We start from the raw sequence: 21,670 nt of genomic DNA, 5'->3' as shown, positions 1-21,670 counted from the left end.
CTCTGTTCAGTCCACTTAAAAGGGAGTGACACAAAATATGAAATCTGATCACTCACACTTAAGTTATGGCAAATCACACAGGAACCAGAATTTTCATTCGAAACCGAGTGGTGGGAACAGAGACATCTCTCCTCACTGGGGGCACTGGCAGAGGATGGATCAATGCTGGGTGCTGTGCCAATCTCAAAGGAGGTGTAAGGCATTGAGTGCAGCCAAGTCAACACGAATGCAGGGTGGCACAGTTAGTATGAGCACTGAGAGACGTAGTGCTAACCTAAACAATGCAGCACCTGCGGTTGAGTCCCTTGGGAACAGCAACGCTGCCACCATCAATCAGTATCTTACCGTCATGCTGACATTTTTAGCTGATCATACCTCTATTTTACTAATGTGGTTTTCATTCTCCTGAAGGTATTGATCCCTTCAGAGTACAGCTGTCTTGGAATGCCTGGCACCCTCCAGTATCTGACCTCCATGGCCTCGCCCCTTCTTATCTCTATAAGCCCCTCCAGCCCTACAACCTTCCGGGATCTATGCACTCCTCCACTTCCAACCCCCTATGCATCCCGACTTTGGTCGCTCCACTACTGCTAGCTGTGCTTTCAACTGCCTTGGCCCTAAGCTCTGGAAATTCCCCTTTAAACCTCTCCACTCCTTTAAGTTGCTCCTCAAAACCTACCTTGATGGCCAAGCTTTTGGCCACTGTCCAAATATCTGCGTATGTGGCTCAATGTCAAACTTTGTCTCGTGAGTACTGGTGTGTAATTGCAGAATACTGTGGTACAGTACTAGTGGGGGCAGGTTTGTCATTGTATAACACTGGGGTACAATGCTGCTGAGTACTAGTGTGTAATTGTATAACACTGGCGTACAATACTGGTGAGTATTGGTGTGCAATTGTATAACACTGAGGTACAATACTGGTGAGTATTGGTGTGTAATTGTATAACACTGGGGTACGATGCTGCTGAGTACTGGTGTGTAATTGTATAACACTGGGGTACGATGCTGCTGAGTACTGGTGTGTAATTGTATAACACTGGGGTACAATACTCGTGAGTACAGGTCTGTCATTGTATAACACTGGGGTACGATGCTGCTGAGTACAGGTCTGTCATTGTATAACACTGGGGTACAATACTGGTGAGTATTGGTGTGTAATTGTATAACACTGGGGTACGATGCTGCTGAGTACTGGTGTGTAATTGTATAACACTGGGGTACGATGCTGCTGAGTACTGGTGTGTAATTGTATAACACTGGGGTACAATACTCGTGAGTACAGGCCTGTCATTGTATAACACTGGGGTACAATACTGGTGAGTGCAGGTGTGTCATTGTATAACACTGGGATACAATACTGGTGAGTACTGGTGTGTCATTGTATAACACTGGGGTACAGTACTGGTGAGCAATTGTATAACACTGGGGTACAATACTGGTGAGTACTGGTGTGTAATTGTATAACACTGGGGTACAATACTGGTGAGTGCAGGTGTGTCATTGTATAACACTGGGGGACAATACTGGTGTGTAATTGTATAACATTGGGGTACAGTACTGGTGAGTACAGATCAGCCATTGTGTAACACTGGGGTACAATACTGGTGATGACAGGTCTGTCACTGGATAACACTGGGGTACAGTACTGGTGGGTGCAGGTCGGACACTTTGTAACTCTGGGATAGAGCACTGGTGTGTTCAAGGATGTCAATGGAAATACTGGGGCACAGAACTCGTGGGGACCGGTGTGTCACTGTAAATACTGGTGTACTGTACTGGTGAGTACAGGTCTATTACGTTAAACACTGGGGTACAGTACTAGTGAGTACAGGTCTGTCATTGTATAACACTGGGGTACTATACTGCTGAGTACTGGTGTGTCATTGTATAACACGGGGGTACAATACTGGTGAGTACAGGTGTGTCATTGTATAACACTGGGGTACAATACTGGTGAGTGCAAGTGTGTCATTGTATAACCCTGGGGTACAATACTGGCGAGTAGTGGTGTGCCATTTTATAACACTGGGGTACAATACTGGTGAGTACAGGTGTGTCATTGTATAACACTGGGGTACAATACTGGTGAGTGCAAGTGTGTCATTGTATAACCCTGGGGTACAATACTGGCGAGTAGTGGTGTGCCATTTTATAACACTGGGGTACAATACTGGTGAGTACAGGTGTGTCATTGTATAACACTGGGGTACAATACTGGTGAGTGCAAGTGTGTCATTGTATAACCCTGGGGTACAATACTGGCGAGTAGTGGTGTGCCATTTTATAACCCTGGGGTACAATACTGGCGAGTAGTGGTGTGCCATTTTATAACACTGGGGTACAATACTGGTGAGTACAGGTCTGTCATTGTGTAACACTGGGGTTCAATACTGGTGAGCACTGGTGTGTCAGTGTATAACCCTGGGGTACAATACTGGCGAGTACTGGTGTGTCATTTTATAACACTGGGGTACAATACTGGCGAGTAGTGGTGTGCCATTTTATAACCCTGGGGTACAATACTGGTGAGTACAGGTGTGTCATTGTATAACACAGGCGTACAATACTGCTGAGAACAGGTCTGTCATTGTATAACACGGGGTACAATACTGGTGAGTACAGGTCTGTCATTGTGTAACACTGGGGTACAATACTGGCGAGTACTGGTGTGTCATTTTATAACACTTGGGTACAATACTGGTGAGTGCAGTTGTGTCACTGTGTAACACTGGGGTTCAGTACTTGTGAGTACAAGTGTGTCATTGTATAATATTGTGGTCCTGTATTGCTGGTTAGAAATATGTGACTGTGAACATTTGGGTAAAATAACGGTGAGTACAGGTCTGTCATTGTATAACAATGGGGTACAATACTGGTGAGTGCAGGTCTGTCATTGCATAACACTGGGGTACAATACTGGTGAGTGCAGCTGTGTCACTGTATAACAATGGGGTACAATACTGGTGAGTACAGGTCTGTCATTGTATAACACTGGAGATTACAGCGAAGTACAGGTCTGTCACTTTATACCGCAGGGGTACGGTACAGGTGGGTAAAGGTCTATTATTGTGTAACACCTGGGTATAGTGCAGGTGGGAACAGATCTGTCACTGTATTACACTGCGGTACAGTACTGGTGGGGACAGGTCTTTCATTGTATAACACTGAGGTAAGTACTCGTGAGTACAGGTCCGTCACTGGATAGCACTGGGGGACAGTACTGGTAGGTAAAGGTCTTTGACTGAGTAAAGCTGGGGTACAGTACTGGTGGGGACAGGTTTGTCACTATAAATACCAGCGTACTGTACTGGTGAGTACAGGACTGTCATTGTAGAACACTGGGGTACAATACTGCTGAGTACTGGTGTGTAATTGTATAACACTGGGGTACAGTACTAGTGGGGGCATGTTTGTCATTGTATAACACTGGCGTATAGTACAGGTGAGTACAGGTCTGTCATTGTCTAACTCTGCGGAACATTACTGCTGAGTACAGGTCTGTCACATTATACCACAGGGGTACAGTACAGGTTGGTAAAGGTCTATTATTGTGTAACATCTGGGTACAGTACAGGTGGGTACAGGTTTGTCACTGGAAAAAATATGGTACAATACTGGTGAGTACAGCTCTGTTGCTGGATAACACTGCGGTACAGTAGTGGTGGGGACAGGTCTGTCATTGTACAACATTGGGGGTACAGTACTGGTGGATACAGGTCGGGTACTGTCTAACACTGGGTGCACTATGGGTGGGTACAAATCTGTCACTGTATAACGGGGGGGACAGTACTAGTGGTTACAGATCTATCACAGTAGATCTGGGGAAAATTGCTGGTAGGTACAGTCTGTCATTGTATAACACTGGGGTACAAAACTGCTGAGTGCAGGTGTGTCATTGTATAACACTGGGGTAACAATACTGGTGAGTGCAGGTGTGCCATTGTATAACCCTGGGGGACAATACTGGTGAGCGCAGGTGTGCCATTGTATAACCCTGGGGTACAATACTGGTGAGCGCAGGTGTGTCATTGTATAATCGTGGGGTACAGTACTTGTGAGTACTGGTGTGTAATTGGAGAACACTGGGGTACAATACTGGTGAGTACTGGTGTGTAATTGTATAACACGGGGGTACAAAACTGCTGAGTACTGGTCTGTCATTGTATAACACTGGGGTACAATACTGCTGAGTAGTGGTGTGTCATTGTATAACACTGGCGTACAATACTGGTGAGTGCTGGTGTGTAATTGTATAACACTGGGGTACAATACTGGTGATACTGGTGTTTAATTGTATAACACTGGGGTACAATACTGGTGAGTGCTGGTGTGTAATTGTAGAACACTGGCGTACAATACTGGTGAGTGCTGGTGTGTAATTGTATAACACTGGGGTACAATACTGGTGATACTGGTGTTTAATTGTATAACACTGAGGTACAGTACTCGTGAGTACAGGTCTGTCACTGGATAACTCTGGGCGACATTACGGCTGAGTAGAGGTCTGTCACTTTATACCACAGGAGTACAGTACAGGTAGGTAAAGGTCTTTTACTGAGTAACACTGGGGTACAGTACTGGTGGGGACAGGTTTGTCACTGTAAATAATGTGGTACAATACTAGTGAGTACAGGTCAGTCATTGTGTAATACTGGGGTACAGTACTTGTGAGTACATGTCTGTCATTATTTAACACTTGGGTGGAGTATTGGTGGGTGCAGGTCTGACACTTTGTAACTCTGGGGTACAGTACTGCTGCGGACAAGGCTGTCACTGTAAATACTGGGGCACACTGGGTAGGCAGTGGCCTAGTGGTATTATCACTGGACTAGTAACCCAGAGACCCAGGGTATTCCTCTGGGGACATGGGTTCGAATCCCACAACAGCAGAAGGTGGAATTTGAATTTAATTAATAAATCTGGAATTTAAAAAAAAGCTAGTCTAATGATGGCCATGAAACCATTGTCGATTGTTGTAAAAACCCATCTGGTTCACTAATGTCCTTTAGGGAAGGAAATCTGCCATCCTTACCTGGTCTGGCCTACATGTGACTCCAGACCCACAGCAATGTGGTTAACTCTTACATGCCCTCTGAAATGGCCCAGCAAGCCACTCAGTTGTGCCTAACCACTACAAAGTCTATAAAAAGAAATGAAACCGGACGGACCACCCGGCATCGACCTAGGCACCGGAAATGACAACGGCAAACCTGTTGACTCTGCAAAGTCCTCCTTACTAACATCTGGGGGCTTGTGCCAAATTTGCGAGAGCTGTCCCACAGACTAGTCAAGCAACAGCCTGACATAGTCATTCTCACGGAATCATACCTGACAGACAATGTCCCAGACACTGCCAACACCATCCCCGGGTATGTCCTGTCTCACCGGCAGGACAGACCCAGCAGAGGTGGTGGCACAGTGGTATACAGTAGGGAGGGAGTTGCCCTGGGAGTCCTCAACATTGACTCCGGACCCCATGAAGTCTCATGGCATCAGGTCAAACATGGGCAAGGTAACCTCCTGCTAATTACCACCTACCGCCCTCCCTCAGCTGGTGACTCAGTACTCCGCCATGTTGAACACCACTTGGAGGAAGCTCTGAGGGTGGCAAGGGCACAAAATGTACTCTGGGTGGGGGACTTCAATGTCCATCACCAACAGTGGCTCAGTAGCACCACTACTGACCGAGCTGGCCGAGTCCTAAAAGGACATGGCTGCTAGACTGGGTCTGCGGCAGGTGGTGGTGGAACCAACACGAGGGAAGAACATACTGGACCTCGTCCTCACCAATCTGCCTGCCGCAGATGCATCTGTCCATGACAGTATTGGTGACCACCGCACAGTCCTTGTGGAGACTAAGTCCCGCCTTCACATTGAGGATACCGTCCATCGTGTTGTGTGGCACTATCACCGTGCTGAATGGGATAGATTTCAAACAGATCGAGCAATGCAAAACTGGGCACCCATGAGGCGCTGTGGGCCATCAGCAGCAGCAGAATTGTACTCAACCATAATCTGTAACCTCATGGCCCGGCATATCCCCCACTCTACCATTTCCATCAAGCCAGGAGACCAACCCTGGTTCAATGAAGAGTGCAGGAGGGCATGCCAGGAGCAGCAACAGGCAAACCTCAAAATGAGGTGTCAACATGGTGAATCTACAACACAGAACTACTTGCATGCCAAACTGCATAAGCAGCATGTAATAGACAGAGCTAAGTGATCCCATAACCAACGGATCAGATCTAAGCTCTGCAGTCCTGCCACATCCAGCCGAGAATGGTGGTGGACAATTAAACAACTAACTGGAGGAGGTGATCCACAAATATCCCCATCCTCAATGATGGGGGAGCTCAGCACATCAGTGCGAAAGATAAGGTTGAAGCATTTGCAACAATCTTCAGCCAGAAGTGCCGAGTTGATGATCCATCTCGGCCTCCTCCTGAAGTCCCCAGCATCACAGATGCCAGACTTCAGCCAATTCGATTCACTCCACGTGATAATCAAGAAACGACAGAAGGCACTGGATACTGCAAAAGCTATGGGCCCTGACAATATTCCGGCAATAGTACTGAAGACCTGTGCTCCAGAACTTGCCGCACACCTAGCCAAGTTGTTCCAGTACAGCTACAACATTGGCATCTACCCTGCAATGTGGAAAATTGCCCAGGTATGTCCTGTGCACAAAAAGCAGGACAAATCCAACCCGGCCAATTACCGCCACATCAGCCTACTCTCAATCATCAGTAAAGTGATGGAAGGTGTCAACAACAGTGCCATCAAGCGGCACTTGCTTAGCAACAACCTGCTCAGTGACGCTCAGTTTGGGTTCCGCCAGGGCCACTCAGCTCCTGACCTCATTACAGCCTTGGTTCAAACATGGACAAAAGAGCTGAATTCAAGAGGTGAGAGTGACTGCCCTTGACATCAAGGCAGCATTTGACCGAGTATGGCATCAAGGAGCCCTCACAAAACTGAGGTCAATGGCAATCAGGGGGAAAACCCTCCACTGGCTGGAGTCATACCTAGCACAAAGGAAGATGGTTGCGTTTGGTGGAGGTCAATCATCTGAGCTCCAGGACATCACTGCAGGAGTTCCGCAGGGTAGTGTCCTAGGCCCAACCATCTTCAGCTGCTTCATCAATGACCTTCCTTCAATCATAAAGGTCAGAAGTGGGGATGTTCGCTGATGATTGCACAATGTTCAGCAGCATTCGTGACTCCTCAGATACTGAAGCAGTCCGTGTAGAAATGCAGCAAGACCTGAATAATATCCAGGCTTGGGCTGCTAAGTGGCAAGTAACATTCGCGCCACACAAGTGCCAGGCAATGACCATCTCCAACAAGAGAGAATCTAACCATCTCCCCTTGACATTCAATGGCATTACCATCGCTGTATCTCCCACTATCAACATCCTAGGGGCTACCATTGACCAGAAACTGAACTGGAGTAGCCATATAAATACCGTGGCTACAAGAGCAGGTCAGAGGCTAGGAATCCTGAGACGAGTAACTCACCTCCTGACTCCCCAAAGCCTGTCCACCATCTACAAGGCAAAAGTCAGGAGTGTGATGGAATACTCTCCACTTGCCTGGATGAGTGCAGCTCCAACAACACTCAAGAAGCTCGACACCATCCAGGACAAAGCAACCCACATGATTGGCACCCCATCGACAAACATTCACTCCCTGCACCACCGACGCACAGTAGCTGCAATGTGTACCATCTACAAGATGCACTGCAGCAATGCACCAAGGCTCCTCAGACAGCACCATCCAAACCCGCGACCTCTACCAACTAGAAGGACAAGGGCAGCAAATACATGGGAACACCACCACCTGCAAGTTCCCCTCCAAGTCACACACTATCCTGACTTGGAACTGTATCGCCGTTCTTTCACTGTCGTTGGGTCAAAATCCTGGAACTCCCTTCCTAACAGCACTGTGGGTGTACCTACCTGACATGGACTGCAGCGGTTCAAGAAGGCAGCTCACCACCACCTTCTCAAGGGCAATTAGGGATGGGCAATAAATGCTGGCCTGGCCAGCGACGCCCACATCCCATGAATGAATATAAAAAAACTGCTTGTGGGGACAGGTGTGTCACTATAAATACCAGTGAGTACAGGTCTGTCATTGTATAACACTGGGGTACAATACTGGTGAGTACCTGTCGGTTACTGGATAACACTGCGGTACAGTACTGGTGGATGCAGTTCGGGTACTGTCTAACACTGGGTGCACTATGGGTGGGTATACATCTGTCATTGTATAATGGGGGGACAGTACTGGTGGTTACAGTTCTATCACAGTAGATCTAGGGAAAACTGCTGGTAGGTACAGTCTGTCATTGTGTAACACTGGGGTACAAAACTGCTGAGTACTGGTGGGTCATTGTATAACAGTGGGGTACAATAATGCTGAGTACAGGTCTGTCATTGTAGAACACTGTACTTGTGTACCGTACAGTACTTGTGAGTACAAGTCTGTCACTGTATAATATTGGGGTCCTGTACTGCTGAATAGAAATATGTCACTGTGAACACTTGGGTAAAATAACGGTGAGTACAGGTCTGTCATTGTATAACAATGGGGTACAATACTGGTGCTTGCAGGTGTGTCATTATATAGCACTGGCGTACAATACTGGTGAGTACTGGTGTGTCATTGCATAACACTGGGGTACAGTACTCGTGAGTACAGGTGTGTCAGTGTATAACACTGGAGTACAATACTAGTGAGTACTGGTGTGTCATTGTATAACACTGGGGTACAATACAGGTGAGTGCAGGTGTGTCATTGTATAACACTGGGGTACAGTACTTGTGACTCCAAGGATGTCATTGCATAATGTTGGGGTACAATACTGGTGAGTGTAGGTGTGTCACTGTATAACAATTGGGTACACTACTGGTGAGTACAGGTCTGTCATTCTATAACACTGAGGTAAAGTACTGGTGGGTGCAGGTCTGACACTTTGTAACTCTGGGGTACTGTACTGGTGTGGATAGGGCTCTCACTGTAAATACTGGGGCACAGAACACCTGGGGTCTGGTGTGTCACTGTAAATACTGGGCTACTGTCCAGGTGAGTACAGATTTATCACTGTAAACAAAGGGAATCAGTAGAGGTGGGTGAAGGTCTGTCATTGTATAACACTGGGGTACAGTATTGGTGACTACAGGTCTGTCATTGTATAACACTTGGGTTCACTACTGGTGGGGACAGATCTGTCACTGTACAACACTGGGGTACAGTACTGCTGGATACAGGTCAGGTACTGTCTAACAATGAGGTACAGTATTGGTGAATACAGGTTGGTCATTTTCTTACACTGGTGTACAAATCGAGTTAGTCGTCTGTCATTGTAAAACACTGGGGTACAATACTGGTGAGTACTGGTCTGTTACTGGATAACACTGGGGTACAGTACTGGTTGGTACAGGTCTGACACTTTGTAACTCTGGAGTCCAGTACTGGTGTGGACAGGGCTTTCACTGTAAATACTGGGGCACAGTACTTGCAGGTGTGTCACTGTAAATACTGGGGTACTGTACTGGTGAGTACAGCTCCGTCACTGTATTACACTGGTATTCAGTAGAGGTAGGTGAAGGTCTGTCACTGTATAACACTGGGGTACAGTACTGGTCGATACAGGTCGGGTACTGTCTAACACTGGGTGCACTACTGGTAGGTACACATCTGTCACTATAACGGGGGCTGCAGTACTGGTGGTTAGAGATCTATCACAGTAGATCTGGGGAAAATTGCTGGGAAAAACAGTCTGTCATTGTATAACACTGCGGTACAGCACAGGTGTGCACAGGTCTGTCACTGTATAACACTGGGGTACAATACTGATGAGTATAGGTCTGTCATTTTATAACGCTGGGGTAGATTACTAGTTAGTACAGGTCTGTCACTGTAAAACACTGGGGTATAGCACTTCTGAGGACAGGTCTGTCACTGTATAACACTCGAGTACTGTACTGCTGGGTAGAAATATGTCAATGTAAACACTGAGGTAAAGTAATGGTGAGTACAGGTCTGTCATTGTAAACAATGGGGTGCAGTACTGGTGGATACCTGTCAGTTATTGTACAACACTGAGGTACAGTACTGATGGGTAGAGACCTGTCACTGTAAACACTGGGATACAGTACTGGTGGTTACACGTCTGCTATTGTATAACACAGGGATACAGTACTGGTGGATACCTGTCAGTTATTGTACAACACTGAGGTACAGTACTGATGGGTAGAGACCTGTCACTGTAAACACTGGGATACAGTACTGGTGGTTACACGTCTGCTATTGTATAACACAGGGATACAGTACTGGTGGATACCTGTCAGTTATTGTACAACACTGAGGTACAGTACTGATGGGTAGAGACCTGTCACTGTAAACACTGGGATACAGTACTGGTGGTTACACGTCTGCTGTTGTATAACACAGGGATACAGTACTGGTGGATATCTGTCAGTTACTGTACTACACTGGGGTATAGTACTGGTGAGTCAAGGTCTGTCTAGTGGGTAGAGTCCGCCACCGTATAGACTGGGGTACAGTAATGGTGAGTACAGGTTTATCATTGTAAGCAATGGTGTACAGTACTGATGGGTACAGGTCTGTCATTGTATAACACAGGTGTACAGTACTGGTGGGCACAGGATTATCTGTATAACTCAGGGGTACAGTATTTGTAAGCACAGGCCTATCATTGTAAACACTGGGGTATAATACTTGGGAGTACAGATGTCACTGGATAACATTGGGGTACAGTACTGCTAAGTACAGGTCTGTCATTGTATAACACTGAGGTATTGTACTGGTGGGTCAATGTCTGTCACTGTATAACACTGGGATACAATACTGGTGGGTACAGGTCTGTCATTGTATAATACGGGGGGAAATTACTGATGGGTACAGGTCGGTTACTGTATAATACTGGGGTACAGTACAGCTGGGAAAAAGTCTGTCACGCTCTAACACTGGGGTACAGTACTGGTGTGTACACATCTGTCACTGTACAACACTGGGGTGTACTGTTTGGTTCAGGTCTGTCATTGTATAACACAGGGGTACGGTACTTGTGAGTACAGGTCTGTCACTGTATAATACTGGGGATTAGGGCTAGTGAGTACAGGTCTGTCATTGTATAACACGGGGGTACAGAACTAGTGAGTTCAAGTTGGTTATTGTATAACACTGGGGTACTGTACAGGTAGGTAGAGATCTATCAGTGTAAACACTGCGGTACAGTACTGGTGGGGACAGGTTTGTCAATCTATAACACTGCGTTAAGGTACTGGCCGGTACAGATTTGTCACTCTATAACACTGGGGTACAGTTCTGGTGAAGACAGGGCTGTCACTGTAAATACTGGGGCACAGAACTGGTGGGGACAGGTGCGTCACTGTAAACACTGGGGTACAGTACTGCTGAGCACAGCACTATCACTGTATAACTCAGGGGAACAATATTTGTGAGTACAGGTATATCATTGTAAACACTGGGGTACAATACTGGTGAGTACAGGTCTGTCACTGTATAACACTGTGCTACTGTACTAGTGGGTAGAGATCTGTCACTGTATAGACTGGGGTACAGTACAGGTTTATCATTGCAAGCAATGGCGTACAGTACTGGTGGGTACAGGTCTCTCACTGTTTAACACTGGGGTACAGTACAGGTGGGTAAAGGTATGTTATTGTGCAACACTGGGGTACAGTACTGACAGGTACAGGTCTGTCACTGTATTACACACGTGTACAATACTGGTGGGTACAGGTCTGTCATTGTATAACACTGGGATACAGTACAGGTGGGAAAAGGTCTATCACTGTAAACACTAGGGTACAGTACTGGTGGGCACAGGATTATCACTGTATAACTCAGGGGTACAGTATTTGTGAGCATAGGTCTATCATTGTAAACACTGGGGTACAATACTTGTCAGTACAGATCTGTCACTGGATAACACTGTGGTTCAGAACAGCCGAGTGCAGATCTTCCATTGTACAACACTGGGGTATAGTACTGGTGGGTACGAGTCTGTTACTGTAAAACACAGGGGTACGGTACTTGTGAGTACAGGTCTATCTCTGTAAACACTGGGGTACAGTACTGGTGGGCACAGGTCTATCTCTGTAAACACAGGGGTACAGTATTTGTGAGTACAGGACTGTCATTGTATAACACTGGGGTACAGTACTGGTGTGGACAGGGTTGTCCCTGTAAATACTGGGGCACAGCACTCGTGGGGACAGGTGTGTCACTGTAAACACTGAGGTACTGTACTGGTACGTAGAGGTCTATCATTCTAAACACTGGTGATTACAGGTCTGTCACTGTATTTCACTAGGGTGCAGTGCTGGTGAGTACAGGAGGTCGCTGTATAACACCAGGGTACAGTACATAGCGGATACAGGTCTATCACAGTAAACACTGCGGTCGAGTCTTGGTGTGTACAGGTCTATCACTGTAAACACTGGGGTATGGTGCTGGTGGGAACAGGCCTATCAGTACAAAAACTGGGATACAGTATGATGCATACAGCTCAGTTACTGTATAACACTGGCGAACAGTACTGGTGAGCGTAGGTCTGTCACTGTACACACTGGGGTACAGTACTGGTGGATACAGGTCTGTCACTGTATAACACTGCTGTACACTACTGCTGGGTACACTGGGATGTCGTACTGGTGGGTACAGCTCAGTTACTGTATAATACTGGGGTACAGTATTGGTGGGTATTGTCCTGTCACTGTGTAACACTGTGTACATTATTGGTGGGTACAGGTATATCTCTGCATAACAATGGGTACAGTACTACTAGGTATAGGTTTGTCACTGTATAGCATTGGGGCACAATATTTGTGGGTACAGGTTCATCTCTAATGACGGGGGTCAATACTGATGGATATTGGTCTGTCGCTGTATCACACTGGAATAGAGTACTGGTGTGCAGGTCTGTCACTGTGTAGCATTGAGGTACCATATGCTGGATACAGGTTGGTCACTGTTTAACACTGGGGTACAATACTAGTGGGGACATGTCCACTGTGTAACGATGGAGGGGAGTACTGATGGGTACAGTTCTGTAACTATGTAACACTGGGGTACAGTACTGGTGTTTGCTGGTCTCACTGTATAACAGTGGGGTACAGTATTGATAGCTACATTATTCTCATTGTATAACACTGTGGTACATGACTGGTGAGTGTAGATTTGTCTCTGCATTACTCTGGGATGTATTACTGGTGAGTACATTATTGTCACTGTATAACACTAGCATACAGTACTAGTGGCCACCGGTGTCTGTACGGTATAACTTTGGGATATTGTACTGCTGGGTCTGGAGTTTTCATTGTATAACACTGGGTTACAGTACTGGTGGGTATCCCTGGTGGTGGGTGCAATTTGAAGTGATTGATTATTTGTTTTAGAAACTATTATTAAGTGCAATTCTCCCCAGAGCCTCCTGTGATTAACGCACTAAATAACAGCCAAGTTTCAAGTCAACATAAGTTAATAAATTTCAATCTATCAATATTGTAAAAGCAGTGTTCATTTTTAAATCCCCTTAGCTTGCTCCTTGGTTTTATGGATAATGTTCCTCCTGGGATGCTCTGGAACTATACATGTCTGGGAGAGCCCAGGCTCCACTCCCCATCTGTGCTGGGATATTAAAAATGGCTTCAGTCTCCTGTGCATGGGAAGGGAGTTGGGTGGTGGGGCGGGGGGAGGTTTTGTTGGGGGGGGGGGGGGGGGTGGAATTAGCAGCTAGAGGTCCCAGTCCTGATCACTCTCCAGTGGCCCTCACAATATGCACAATGTCAATGTGATCAGGCTGTAATCTCCCCACAGTCAAATCATGGCTGACATTCACTGTGTAGTCTCACACATGATGTTCGGCTCTTTGGATGATGCCCTAAAGGGAGATCCTCAAATTGTATCCCAGGGACAAATTGGGTGAGGTTTCAGACAGTGGCTGTCGCAGAGCACGTCAGCCAAGGACTGCTCTCTCCATCCACTGTCTGAGACATGGAGGTTCCAGCTGATCCTGCAGCTCCTGTCCCCTTTGGAGGAGGGCCTGTGGCTGAGACCAGCTTGTGTCATGGATTGCCCCATCTCTCAGCTCAAAGATGATGTCGAGTCATAAAGGGATAAAGAGGGGATGTTCTGCTCAATGTGAGCTTTTACCAATGCCCCAAACGCTTGGCATGTTGGAAGATCTCCAACTCAGAATACACTTTCAGGGCTTTACTGGAAATCTTTCCCAACACAAAGCACAAGCTATCTACTCATTTTAAACAGGTTTTATTGACTATGTGGTGAAAGTGTCTGCTGTGACCCAACGATTGCACTCTTGCTCGAGTCAGAAGGTTGTATTTTCAAGTCCCAATCCAAAGACATGAACAGATACTCTAGGGAGACATTTCAGAGGAATGCAGCCCTGTCAGAGGGGCTGTCTTTTGGATGAGGTGTTAATTCAAGGTCTTGGTGCATGTAAAAGATCCCATCGCACGATTGAAAGAAAAAGGAGAGGTCTCTCTGGTGTGCTGGCCAATATTTATCCCTCATCTCTAAGATTAATTAGCTTGTCATAATCACATTGCTGTTTGTAGGAGATCAAATTGGCTGCCAGGTTTTGTACATTACAACAGTGACTACACTTCAAAAATACTTCATTAGCTGTGAAACGCTTCGAGATGTCTTGAAGTTGCGAAAAGGACCCTATAAATGCAAACCTGTCTTTTTCTATGATAAATCTAAACAGATTTGTATCAATCACCTTTGACAATGCACTCCTGCCTGTAACTAAGGGAGGGACACAGAGAAACACCTCGGCTAGAATGCTGAATAAAACCACTGTTTATTTATAATTCAGTTGTAAAGTCCCCTATTGTATGGGGCTGGGTCAGCCCCCTCTATCCCATTAACTGCATTCCTGCTGCCAATGATGCGGGGTGGGGAGTAGAAAGAAGGGAGGAGAGAGACTAACTGTCCATTATAATACAGCAAGTTCAACAGGAGCAGGACAATAGGGAACTGTACATGTGAATGTGTGACAATGTTTGAGTGTATGTATGTAATTGAGAGTTTGTGTTGAGTGTGTGTGAATGAGTGTGCAAGTGTGAGTGTGTGTGAGTGTGTGCGAGTGTGTGCGAGTGTGTGCGAGGGTGTGCGAGGGTGTGCGAGGGTGTGCGAGGGTGTGCGAGGGTGTGCGAGTGTGTGCGAGTGTGTGCGAGGGTGTGCGAGGGTGTGAGTGTGTGTGAGGGTGTGTGAGGGTGTGTGAGGGTGTGTGAGAGTGTGTGAGGGTGTGTGAGGGTGTGTGAGGGTGTGTGAGGGTGTGTGAGGGTGTGTGAGGGTGTGTGAGGGTGTGAGGGTGTGTGTGTGTGTGAGTGTGTGTGAGTGTGTGTGAGGGTGTGAGTGTGTGTGAGTGTGTGTGAGTGTGAGTGTGTGTGAGGGTGTGAGTGTGTGTGAGTGTGTGTGAGTGTGTGTGAGTGTGTGTGAGGGTGTGAGTGTGTGTGAGTGTGTGTGAGTGTGTGTGAGTGTGTGTGAGTGTGTGTGAGTGTGAGTGTGTGTGAGGGTGTGTGAGAGTGTGTGAGAGTGTGTGAGAGTGTGTGTGAGTGTGTGAGAGTGTGTGTGAGTGTGTGTGAGTGTGTGTGAGGGTGTGAGTGTGTGTGAGGGTGTGAGTGTGTGTGAGTGTGTGTGAGGGTGTGAGTGTGTGTGAGTGTGTGTGAGTGTGTGTGAGTGTGTGTGAGTGTGTGTGAGGGTGTGTGAGGGTGTGTGAGGGTGTGTGAGGGTGTGTGAGGGTGTGTGAGGGTGTGTGAGGGTGTGTGAGGGTGTGAGAGTGTGTGAGAGTGTGTGAGAGTGTGAGTGTGTGTGAGTGTGTGTGAGGGTGTGTGAGGGTGTGAGTGTGTGTGAGTGTGTGTGAGGGTGTGTGAGAGTGTGTGAGAGTGTGTGAGAGTGTGTGAGAGTGTGTGAGGGTGTGTGAGGGTGTGAGTGTGTGTGAGGGTGTGAGTGTGTGTGAGGGTGTGTGAGGGTGTGTGAGGGTGTGTGAGTATGTGTGAGGGTGTGTGAGGGTGTGTGAGGGTGTGTGAGGGTGTGTGAGGGTGTGTGAGGGTGTGTGTGTGTGTGAGGGTGTGTGTGTGTGTGAGGGTGTGAGTGTGTGTGAGGGTGTGAGTATGTGTGAGGGTGTGTGAGTGTGTGTGAGTGTGTGTGAGGGTGTGTGAGGGTGTGTGAGGGTGTGTGAGGGTGTGTGAGGGTGTGTGAGGGTGTGTGAGGGTGTGTGAGGGTGTGTGTGTGAGTGTGTGTGAGTGTGTGTGAGGGTGTGTGAGGGTGTGTGAGGGTGTGTGAGGGTGTGTGAGGGTGTGAGTGTGTGTGAGGGTGTGAGTGGGTGTGAGTATGTGTGAGGGTGTGAGTATGTGTGAGGGTGTGAGTATGTGTGAGGGTGTGAGTATGTGTGAGGGTGTGAGTATGTGTGAGGGTGTGAGAGGGTGTGAGAGGGTGTGAGAGGGTGTGAGAGGGTGTGAGAGGGTGTGAGAGGGTGTGAGAGGGTGTGAGTATGTGTGAGTATGTGTGAGGGTGTGAGTATGTGTGAGGGTGTGAGAGGGTGTGAGTATGTGTGAGGGTGTGAGAGGGTGTGAGTATGTGTGAGGGTGTGAGTATGTGTGAGGGTGTGAGTATGTGTGAGGGTGTGAGTATGTGTGAGGGTGTGAGTATGTGTGAGGGTGTGAGTATGTGTGAGGGTGTGAGTATGTGTGAGGGTGTGAGTATGTGTGAGGGTGTGAGTGTGTGTGAGGGTGTGAGGGTGTGAGTGTGTGTGAGGGTGTGAGTGTGTGTGAGGGTGTGAGTGTGTGTGAGGGTGTGAGTATGTGTGAGGGTGTGAGTGTGTGTGAGGGTGTGAGTGTGTGTGAGGGTGTGAGGGTGTGAGTGTGTGTGAGGGTGTGAGTGTGTGTGAGGGTGTGAGTGTGTGTGAGGGTGTGAGTATGTGTGAGGGTGTGAGTATGTGTGAGGGTGTGAGTATGTGTGAGGGTGTGAGTATGTGTGAGGGTGTGAGTGTGTGTGAGGGTGTGAGTATGTGTGAGGGTGTGAGTATGTGTGAGGGTGTGAGTGTGTGTGAGGGTGTGAGTGTGTGTGAGGGTGTGAGGGTGTGAGAGTGTGTGAGGGTGTGAGAGTGTGTGTGTGCGCGAAGGTGCCTGCACCGGCCTCAGAGCCAGAAGCAACCGCACTGGCGTCAGTTTCACTGTCAATTTCGATTGACTGGACCCGGTCCCCACATGGAGCTCTCGGCACTGGCCAGAGATCCACTGGATCCCTGCACACACAGGTTCCCTCTTCCCCCACCCCCGGCCCCGCACTCTTGTCCATCTCACATGTTGCACACTTGTTTTTTTTTTATTGTTACACCACATTTCGCTGAACGCTCACCCGCTCCGACTGCGCTCACAAGCAGCGAATTTGAACAGCTCGCACTTACTCTGCACCTCGAACTTGCGGATGATGGTGTCCAGGTAAGTGTTCTGAGGCGCGACATGGCCCCGACGAACCGGCATCTTGTCCGGAAGTCTTCGATTAGCTGCTAATTCTTCACACCAGGCGCCTTGCCTCCTCCTCCATGTCCCATCCCTGTCTGAGCTCTGTGTAGAGGAAGCACGCCCTCCAGCAGCCAGCTCACTGTTACCAAGATACCGAGCTCCAGGGAAATCCGAGCTGCATCATCCCTCCAACTATCACCTCCCAAAGATATATAATGCTGAAACCCCTCAATGCAGACAGAGTGGGGGCGGGGGGAACAACGACAACAGGAGAAGGAATCTCTTTGCTTATTAAAGAAACAAAGACACTCTCCAGCCAAAAGGACTGGAATAAATATATGCAATGAAGTGTTTTCTCATCACCCAAACAGCTGCGGGAACCAACAGCAAGATATGGTGACATCCGAGGCAGGTGCTGCATAGCCCACATTTAGGGTTGCACAGCAATAAATTATCATTGCAGTTCTGCCTCTGTCTGCTCCTATTTGTTCTCAAGGATACAATTCATCAGCCCCAGAGGAGGTTCTGCAAGTGGATTACTTGTAAAACTCATTCTAAATTTTGAATAAATGATCTTCATAGAATGTTGGTTGGGGGTCAAACCAAGGTTACACCAGCTCTTACTGTCAGCTTAAAGGGGAACAGTCCACGTGAGAGCAGAATGTTTGTGCAACCCTGGCTTCTGTATGTTTGCAAACATGTAAGATACTTTTAAACAGGCATCGCATCATTGACATGTGCTGTACATACGAGCATATGAATTAGGAGCAGGAGTAGGCCACTCGGCCCTTCGAGCCTGCTCTGCCATTCAATAAGTTCAAGGCTGAACTGATTGCTCCACATTTCCACCTACCCCCGATAACCTTCCACCCCCTTGCTTATCAAAAATCTATCTACCTCTGCCTTAAAAATATTCAAAGAGTCTGCTTCCACTGCCTTTTGAGGAAGAGAATTCCAAAGACTCACGACCCTCTGAGAGAAAAAAATTTCTCCTCATCTCCGTCTTAAATGGGCGACCCCTTATTTTTAAACAGTGACCCCCAAGTTCTAGATTATCCCACAAGGGGAAACATCCTTTCCACATCCACCCTGTCAAGACCCCTCAGGATCTTATATGTTTCAATCAAGTCGCCTCTTACTCTTCTAAATTCCAGTGGATACAAGCCTAGCCTGTCCAACCTTTCCTCATAAGACAACCCGCCCATTCCAGGTATTAGTCCAGTAAACCTTCTCTGTACTGCCTCCAACGCATTTACATCCTTCCTTAAATAAGGAGACAAATACCGTACACAGTACTCCAGATGTGGTCTCACCAATGCCCTGTATAGTTGAAGCATAACCTCTCTAGTTTTGTATTCAATTCCGCTTGCAATAAACAATAACATTCCCTTGGCTTTCCTAATTATGTGCTGTACCTGCATACCAACCTTTTGCGATTCATGCACTAGGACACCCAGATCCTTCTGCATCTCAGAGCTCTGCAATCTTTCACCATTTAGATAATATGGTTCTTTTTTATTCTTCCTGCCAAAATGGACTATTTCACACTTTCCCACATTATACTCCATTTGCCAGATCTTTGCCCACTCACTTAACCTATCTATATCCCTTTGTAGCCTCCTTATGTCCTCTTCACAACTTACTTTCCTACCCATCTTTGTGTCATCAGCAAATTTAGCAACCATACCTTCGGTCCCTTCATCTAAGTCATTTATATAAATTGTAAAAAGTTGAGGCCCCAGCACTGATCCCTGTGGCACACTACTCGTTACATCTTGCCAACCAGAAAATGACCCATTTATGGCTACTCTCTATTTCCTGTTAGCTAGCCAATCTTCTATCCATGCCAATATGTTACCCCCTACACCATGAGCTTTTATTTTCGCAATAACCCTTTATGTGGCACCTTATCAAATGCCTTCTGGAAATCTAAGTACAATACATCGACCAGTTCCCCTTTATCCACAGCAGGTTACTTCTTCAAAGAACTCCAATAAATTGGTTAAACATGATTTCCCTTTCACAAAACCATGTTGACTCTGCCTGATTACCTTGAATTTTTTGAAATGCCCTGCTATAACATCTTTAATTTACTTCTAACATTTTCCCTCAGACAGATGTTGTTAACTGGCCTGTAGTTTCCTGCTTTCTGTCTCCCTCTCCTTTTTGAATAAAGGAGTTACATTCACTATTTTCCAATCTAATGGAACCTTCCCCAAATCTAGGGAATTTTGGAAAATTAAAACTAATGCATCAACTATCTCACTAGCCACTTCTTTTAACACCCTAGGATGTAGTTCATCAGGACCCGGGGACTTGTCAGCCCACAGCTCGAACAATTTGTTCAGTACCACTTCCCTGGTGATTGTAATTTTCTCGAATTCCTCCCTCCCTTCCATTTCCTGACTTACAGCTAATACTGGGATGTTACTTGTATCCTCAATAGTGAAGACCAATGCAAAATATCTGTTCAGTTCATTTGCCATCTCCTTATTATCCACGATTAATTCCCCAGACTCACTTTCTTTCGGACCAACACTCACTTTGTTAACTTTTCTTTTTTAAATATCTATAGAAACTCTTACTCTCTGTCTTTATATTTCTAGCTAGCTTTCTCTCGTACTATAATTTTACCTTCCTTATTAATCTTTTAGTCATTCTTTGCTGTTTTTTATATTCTGTCCAATCTTCTGACCTGCCTCCAGGTCCTAGGGCCTTAAATATTTACTATCTTTATTAATGAATTGGAGGAAGGGACAGAGTGTACTGTATCCAAATTTGCTGATGATACAAAAATAGGTGGGAAGGCATGTTGTGATGAGGACACAAAGAATCTGCAAAGGGATATAGATAGGTTAAGTGAGTGGGCAAAAACTTGGCAGATGGTGTTCAATGTGGGAAAGTGTGAGGTCATCCACATTGGTAGGAAGAATAAAAAGGCAGATTATGATTTAGATAGAGAAAGACTACAAAATACTGCAGTACAGAGGGATCTGGGTGTTCTTGTACATGAAACACAAAAAGTTAGCATGCAGGTGCAGCAAGTAATTAGGAAGGCAAATGGAATTTTGTCCTTCATTGCTAGGGGGTTAGAGTTTAAAAATAGGGAAGTCTTGTTACAACTGTACAGGGTGTTGGTGAGGTCACACCTGGAGTACTGCGTACAGTTTTGGTCCCCATATTTAAGGAAGGATATACTAGCATTGGAGGCAGTTCAGAAAATGTTCACTCGGCTGATTCCTGAGATGAAGGGGGTGTCTTATCAAGAACGGATAAACAGGTTAGGCCTTTATTCATTGGAATTTAGAAGAATGAGAGGTGATCTTATTGAAACATATAAGATTTTAAGGGGTCTTGACAGGGTAGATGTTGAGAATATGTTTCCACTAGTTGGGGAATCTCGAACTAGGGGACATAGTTACAGAATAAGGGGTCACACATTTAAAACTGAGTTGCGAAGGAATTTCTTCTCTCAGATGGTGGTGAGTCTCTGGAATTCTTTACCTCAGAGAGTTGTGGAGGCTAGGTCACTGAAAGTATTTAAAGAGGAGGTAGATAGATTTTTGAAATCTCGGTGAGTCGAGGGATAGACGGAGCAGGCCCGAAAGAGGAGTTGAGGCCTGGGACAGATCATCCATGATCTTATTGAATAGTGGGGCAGGCTTGAGGGGCTGAATGGCCTACTCTTGCTCCTATTTCTTATGTTCTTATTTTTTAAACTATTACATTTCTAACCATTGCTAGTTCTGATGAAAGGTCACTGACCTGAAACATTAACTCTGCTTCTCTCTCCACAGTTGCTGCCAGACCTGCTGAGTATTTCCAGCATTTCTTGTTTTTATCCCACAAGTGACTTCTTGCCTTTATGATTTCTCATCTCTACCCAAACTGCTTCTACATTCTGGTCTCCTGAACTTAGGTCATCCCTCTCTATTGTACTAATACCATCATTAATTAACAGAGCTACCCCTCCACCTTTTTTTTTTAGCTTCCTGTCCTTCCTAAATGTCATGTACCCTTCAATATTCAAGTCCCAATCTATGTCATCCTGCAGCCATGTCTCTGTAATGGCTATCAGATCGTACTTATTTATTTCTATTTGCGCTCTCAGTTCATCA

General features: G+C 46.5%; 1 protein-coding gene across 1 annotated transcript in view; it reads right to left on the bottom strand.

The window, feature by feature from the left end:
* kcnh6a (potassium voltage-gated channel, subfamily H (eag-related), member 6a) overlaps positions 1-17,570 on the bottom strand; it is a 262,695-nt gene extending 245,125 nt beyond the window's left edge. The window contains exon 1 of the mRNA XM_068012928.1: positions 17,495-17,570. Coding sequence (XP_067869029.1) covers positions 17,495-17,570 — 76 coding nt within the window. The remainder of the gene's footprint in view (positions 1-17,494) is intronic.
* Positions 17,571-21,670: the final 4,100 nt, after the last annotated feature.

Source organism: Heterodontus francisci, chromosome 33, assembly GCF_036365525.1.
Source record: "Heterodontus francisci isolate sHetFra1 chromosome 33, sHetFra1.hap1, whole genome shotgun sequence".
NCBI lineage: Eukaryota > Metazoa > Chordata > Chondrichthyes > Heterodontiformes > Heterodontidae > Heterodontus > Heterodontus francisci.
This window is presented reverse-complemented; position numbering and strand designations above follow the sequence as displayed.